Below are 7,051 nucleotides of genomic sequence, written 5' to 3' on the forward strand. Positions count from 1 at the left end.
TACTTTTATCATGCTGATTATCAAGGACCCAATCATGATCTTGAATTTATATCATAGTCCGTCTGCTCCTATCCATTCATCTGTACAATAGCTACTGATAAAAAAATGCTAGAGACTTAAACCTCCTAGTACCGGTACATAAATTCCTCTTGGCCCAAGGACGAATTGTATTGTTGTTGAGGTCATAATGTTAAAGGGCACTCTGTGAAGAGACCTCTACCAGCTGATAAGAGTAATAATTCAGCAAATAATTCTTATTACTTTCATTTAAATATTGTAAAAGCCTAATTTTAATTTTGTCATAAGTATTCAAAAATTTTATAAAATGCATGTTCCAAGCTATATTTTTATGAATAATTTTACTTTGGGAATATAAGTAATTGAATTAAAAACTATAAACCATGCATTAGGCAAATAAAAGTAAAATATCACTTGAAATATATAAAAAAAAAAATACTAGCCCAAGAAAGGTCAAACAGTTTGTTTATTAGAAGTTTTAATAATATTTCATATTAGTTTTAGTTTTTATTTTAATTTTTAAACAATTTTAAAAGATTATAAACAGATTTAAGTTGATTAATTTTTTTACTGTAGTTATTTGTTAGTTTACTAGTAGGTCTTTATTGGGGTTCAATGAAAGAAAGGGCTATTTTGCCTCTGTACTTCATGTACTAATAAAGAAATAATGACTATGACTATGATATAAAATTGCATAACACAAGGTAATTGTAATGAAAAGGGAATATTTATTACTACAAGTTAAATAATCCGTTTTCAGAACATAATCATCTAATAATCCACAATTTCTCCTACAATTAAAAACTTTCCTGAGGATTTAAGGGATTAAAAATAATAAACTTTTGGATAAGTGGTATGCCTACAAAAAGTCATGTCTCATACAGCTAAGTATAACCACAATATGGTCAAAAACAAGTATATTAAAATTGTATAGATGCTTACAGATCTATGCAAGAGAATTTGATAACTGTAGGAAATTTAAGGAATTGAACATATTGCTATAAAGTTAAGTTTCATTTAGGGTAATGCAATAGTGTAATGATCAAAAATGTGTTATGAAACTTCAACAATGTCGATGTATATTTACTTACAGAACAAAAATTTTGGCCTCCTCCCAAAACAAATTGTATTGTATTTCTATTTTGGTTAAGCTTAACCATCTAATACAGTTCTCCTAAAAATTAAAAACATTCTTTTTATATTAATTTAGGACATAGTTTACATGCATTTTAACAACAAGTAAGTTTTACCTTTGGGGTTCAGAAAGGATCATACTATATTTCTCTGCTAACAACTGACCTATCCATTTTAAAGATTGAAGCAGTTCTTGTAACTATTACTTAACAAACAGCGAGATGGAAACTTGCCTGAATTAACTTAAATGTGTGCTTTATGACAAATATAAGTCGCCCTTTCATTTCATGTATAATTTATTATTGTAATTCAAATGGAATAAATATTACGAAGCCTTAAACCACCTACATTCATTTTGAAACACTGTATGGTAATAAAAAACAAATATGTAGTAATTAAATTAAATTATTTGATAACATATATTTATCTCAAAGCAATTATACATACTGGTTCTCGTTCATCCTGTATCCACTGTCTACACTGAAGAGATTCCGACAAGTATGCATCCCCGCCCTAAAACATAAAATATTAATAATAAGTGTTTTTACTATACGTTAAAAAATTATGAGAGACGTAATTTGTATTAAAATTATGATTTGTACTGTACCAATAGAAATTCCAATCATCATCTGGACCAACATGAACCCATCCTCGTTTCTCGAAGTTGGTCAAAAGAACTGAACGATCCAAGTCAGAACAGTAAGCAACTCGTCGATCTTTCTCAACAATGCTACTTCCGACTCTAAAACAAGATAATTACCAAGTGTACATAAAAATACTCTGTTTCACTTACATAATATAAATTTCATTTCCACCTTATTCAATATACATTTAATTAGTGCATACGGTTGTGAATTACTCATTATATGGGACAGTGCTTAGACATTAGAAAAATGAAGTAAAACTCTAAAAAATTACATTAATCAGTGGTGTAAATATTTGAAGAGATAAACAGGCCCAAGCTCATATTTTGATATTTTTAGAAACTCTTGAAAATTAACTGATGGTGAATTCTATTTCCAATGTGTTGTGTTTCCAATGTTGCGTTTCTCTATAAATGTCCATACATAACCACTTCCATCCTCAGATCGAGGCTATGAATGGAATTTTCTGCTATGTATGTTTCAGTGAGGCAAGGACATGAACTTATACTACAAGCCAGTGCATATTACCTTTCTAGAAAAATGTTATACATTTTCATTCTAGCTATACTGAATTCATTTTGCACTAAATAGTGTATACTAATAATATTAATTCATTTCTCCAAAATGTGATATACTGGTACCGTATGGCAAGGGCCAGATTTTAGGATGTTTAAGGATGTTAGATAAAGAATGTTAATTTCCAGACATTTTCAAGATTCCATACCCCTGTAGAGTAGTCTATATTCATATTTGATTGATTTTGTTGCTCTCCTGCTTGAATTTAACTTATTTTTGTTTTGTCAAAAAATAATATGTTAATATAAAAGGTGAATTTTACAACGTTAATTCTCAAAAATGTTTTAGAAGGGGATTTCTAGTTCATAGCAAACATAATTAAATTTAAATAGTTCTGTAGTGTGTTTCCTTGTTGTGTTGTCAGTTTTCTTAACTTTGATCTGTTAAGAAGAAATTATAAGAACTTAATGTATACAAATTATGCTCTTTTAGCACCACCTTCATCAACACATATTCACAATTTGAATCATCAGCTATTCTACAAATTATCAATTACATTCACTAATTGTATTTATTTCCAGTGTATTATATATAACTTTCAAACTTCAGAAAGTCTGATTGAACTAAGCATGTTTCTTATACTATTTCTTACCCATTATTCTCTGCATCTCAAACACAGACGATTAAAATATCCCTAAATGTGTAAATGGATCTATTAAAAATACAGTATACTCTACCAGGAAATATCAATCTTTAAAGTAAATAAAATAATATAGCATACTGAATTTATTAATTTTTTGCAGTCTGCTATGGAAGTATTACACAAACTGGTACTAAACAAAATTTTACGTATTCACAAAATACCTTGCACCAGAAGTGTACCTTAAGCTGGCAATGCGGTTGCCTTTATCCGTTGCTTTCTTTTGATGAAGTGAATTTTCATTAAACTCATTTCCAGTGTCCTCTTCATCGTTGACTAAAAAACAACAAGTAAGTCGCTTAACATTGTGGTTTTAAAATAAAGTGGATAAAATAAAGAAAAATAGAAATGAACCGAGTGTTTCTCCATTTATGGAGCATTGATTGCAAACGAGGTAGAGAATATTCAACATATGTAGTAAAATTTTACTAAGTTGTATTTATTAGCTTGTTCAAAGTATAAATGTACAGACTTTTTTAACTGAACGGATGTGAGCAATTACTGGAAAGAAGTTTTAATAATATTACTGATTTATATTACAGATCTATTTGGCCACAGCTAATCTTACAAAAAATATGGATGAATAATTTTTTGTGCATACAGAAATATAGTTAGTTAATATAACAGAAACGAGTGTGTCTAACGAGTGGGTGGGAGTTTTTATAACTTTTATCATATTTTAGAACGTTATGATAGTAAAATTGAATATTTTTATGTAGATTTTGTATACAAAATCAGCTTATTTTGTAGAAGGAATCACTGAGTGCTGAAAAATGTTAAATTACGATACAACTATTTTGTCATGATTTTTGCCTCCAATAATGATATATTGATTTAAAAGTTTACATACCATAATCAATCCTTAGTCTTTAATATGTGAAAAACCCTACAAAACTAGTTTTGTAACTTATATATAAATTTTAAAATGTCATACATAATGTGAAGTCTTCTTGAATATGTGGAAAAAACTAATCTTTCTAGTTAAAATGTTCATTCCTTTTACAGAAAAAAAGACCATCATGAAAAGGGTTGTCTTTTGAAAATATTTTAAGGTTAGAGGTGCTAATTTTCAGAAATATTCTATAAAAACTTCGATCAAAAAGTGTCACACTGACCCAAAAGTATCCTTAATTTTTTCTACCTGCAATAAAGCTGTTTAAAAAAGGAAGGTTGGAACCATTTTAATCACCATGGCACAACACACCATGAAGAGTTCCCATGGCAAATGTTGCATTTTATCCCAATTATAAAAGAAATGTTATATTTAATTGTTAACACTTTAACGCACTAAAGAATTAGTTCATAGTTGTACTTATAGCTAAGTAAATATAAATGTGCTAATAATTATTGATAACAACAAAACTTATACATTTAGAAAAATATATAAAGCACTTAATCCACTAATAATAATTACCTTCCATAGATTAACCCAGAGTTTAAACTTGAATTCTTTTGTTTATCATTATTTGATACTTGGCTAGAAGAAGCCATTTCTGTTGCTATGTGAACCACCTAAATAAAAAATACATAACTAACCGGATATCCTTTACCTGCCTTATCAGGAAGTCGGAAATTGTTGGTGACCGGTAAAGTAAAAAAATACCATTATTGTGCAATATATGTTTACGTTGCAACCGCTTATAGTCACTTATCTTAATAATGTACATATTGAATTGTTATTCTACAATATATTTATAGTTTTGAGTAACAACCCATTATAAGTTTACAATCTATGCACATTAATTGGTAAAAAGGTAAACTAATATTGATGTTGTCGATATCGTAATATAAACATACACTATTACTAATATAACTAGAGATTTAGAAGCGGCAACATAACGTAAACAATGAAAAACAAAAGACAATCTTTGTTTCTCCAAGACCAAATCACAGCTTTAATAAAAAAACATTCTTCCTAATTGTTTATGTATCTTCCAATAAACTTCATTATTGCGTATATGGAAAGAAATAAACAATATTGGTTTAACATCGAGTTTCAGAACAAGGACTAGCCTATCACTCTAATAAAAAAAAAATGGGTTTGATCTTGGGATTTTTGACAATTGAAAGATATTTGTGTTTTTTTTTTTTGGTTTTAGTGTAAACATATTTTTCATTGTTCTTGCTGTTAAAATATAGATTTTATAGTGAATCCCATAACCGTAATTTATTATTTCATTCCTCCTTTGACTGAAAGAAGCTGGAATAAAGCCAATTTTTTTTTCTTCTAAGAATGAACGTCCAAATACCTGAAGAATATCTTTTAATATTTATACTTTTTAAATTAAAATCTTGAATGTATTAGTAATCGGCTATTTTATAAAATGAAATTACATTAAAGAATGCTTACCGTATGATATTTTTTTTTAACCGAATGTCACTTCTCGTTGTTATTTAGCTAAGTGCAGTGTGTGTTTATATTTATGTATAGTATATCTTAATTTTCATTTTCTGTGTTGATGTTTATGTTTATTTTGTTCTTATAGCCTTATTTATAATTTTTAATTTCCTGAAGACGGCTTAAGCCGAAATATCGAATTTGTTTGATATCTCCTATTTATTATTGAAGATATATATATATATATATATATATATATATATATATATATATATATATATCGAACTAAATATATATATATATATATATATATATATATATATGGATATATATATATATATATATGGCAGTGAAAACTTTCTACATTATGCATTGAAACCAGAATTTTTGAGTTGGAATGGTATCGGTAAATTTAATGTTTACCAAGTTCTCAATTGGTCACTCATATTTTTTAGCTGTATACATGAGGCTTACGTAACGTAATTTAATAAAGCCATTTAAGGGGAGCACTTCGTAAAAAATCTCAAAAATTACAAATTTTTTTTTTTTTTTTTTATTAAAGTTTGGAATTTCCCGATAACCAATGGTGGTATTAAATTTTTTTTTATGATGACTAGAAGTGTCCGAAATATTTTTTTTTAAATAGGCCTGCAGGCAGTTTCGGGCCTGTAGCAGTCACACTTTGAATGGTGCTGTTATAGTACTACTTCGTTGCAGTCATGTTCATGATTTGGTTGGCAGTGACAGTTTGTTATGTCAACAACTTACACTAACCAACAAAACATCTGTTTTATAACCAATTGCTTATAACCTAGGTAGCATACATGTTTTGGTTTACTGACATTTCTGTTTTAGAGAGTGAAAATTACGTAAATGATTATGGTTTTTTGTGAGTTTAGTGGAGAGTTCTGAGTATTTTTTGTTATAAGTGTAGTGAATTTTATAATGCCACGTTCAAAAGCCTGCTTTCAAGAAACGCGTTTTCAAAGGAAATCAACATAACCCTCCAACTAGTCCTAGGCCTAGTTTCTCAGGATCAAGTAACAATCGAGGTACCAATACTCCAAATGTGGATAGGCCAAGACCTCAAAGTGCATCTTCTAAGAAGGTCAGTCCTTTTTTGAAACAGTACCAATTGAATGAAAATGATGAGTCCTGAAAACTGTATAGTTAATATAGGATTGTTGAATGAGGCTCTTAGTAACGTTTCAGTGTGTAAAAAATTGCCATGGCCAACTTGTTTTACAAAGTAAAACACATTGTAGGCCTAGCATCAAAAATTATAGTCAGCTGTTCTGATTGTGAAAACACTATTACTGTGACAAACTCTGAATTAGTCAGGCCTAACACTAATCAGAATGAAGCAAAGTCTGATAGGCCTAACACATTTTATGACCTAAATTCTTCGTTTGGTTTATGCTATGCGTAACATAGGCAAAGGTAGAGTGGCTGCGGAGAAAATTTGCGCTTTTATGAATCTTACACCTCCGCCTTTGAGATATCATGAACATGAGCATTTACTTGGGTTTCAATTGCTGAGTTAGTGTTGTAAGAAGTCAATGCAAAGTGCTGTGCAAGAAGCTGTATCGGATAATGATGGTTGCAGAGACCTCGCTATAGCTGCTGATGGCTCATGGCAGAAGCGGGGTCACCTTTCACTTAAATGGAGTGGTATCAGTGACATCTTTATCAACCGGTAAG

The 7,051-nt window shown here is 29.4% G+C and overlaps 1 protein-coding gene across 1 annotated transcript in view; it reads right to left on the bottom strand.

Moving 5' to 3' along the window:
* Positions 1-4,576, bottom strand: part of LOC124361781 (polyglutamylase complex subunit TTLL1) — a 16,821-nt gene extending 12,245 nt beyond the window's left edge. The window contains exons 1-4 of the mRNA XM_046815753.1: positions 4,427-4,576; positions 3,195-3,288; positions 1,760-1,894; positions 1,600-1,665 (exon numbers count right to left, since the gene is read on the bottom strand). Coding sequence (XP_046671709.1) covers positions 1,600-1,665; positions 1,760-1,894; positions 3,195-3,288; positions 4,427-4,433 — 302 coding nt within the window. The 5' untranslated portion in view covers positions 4,434-4,576. The remainder of the gene's footprint in view (positions 1-1,599; positions 1,666-1,759; positions 1,895-3,194; positions 3,289-4,426) is intronic.
* Between the last annotated feature and the right edge of the window lie 2,475 nt (positions 4,577-7,051).

The sequence above is a fragment of the Homalodisca vitripennis genome, chromosome 5 (genome assembly GCF_021130785.1).
Source record: "Homalodisca vitripennis isolate AUS2020 chromosome 5, UT_GWSS_2.1, whole genome shotgun sequence".
NCBI lineage: Eukaryota > Metazoa > Arthropoda > Insecta > Hemiptera > Cicadellidae > Homalodisca > Homalodisca vitripennis.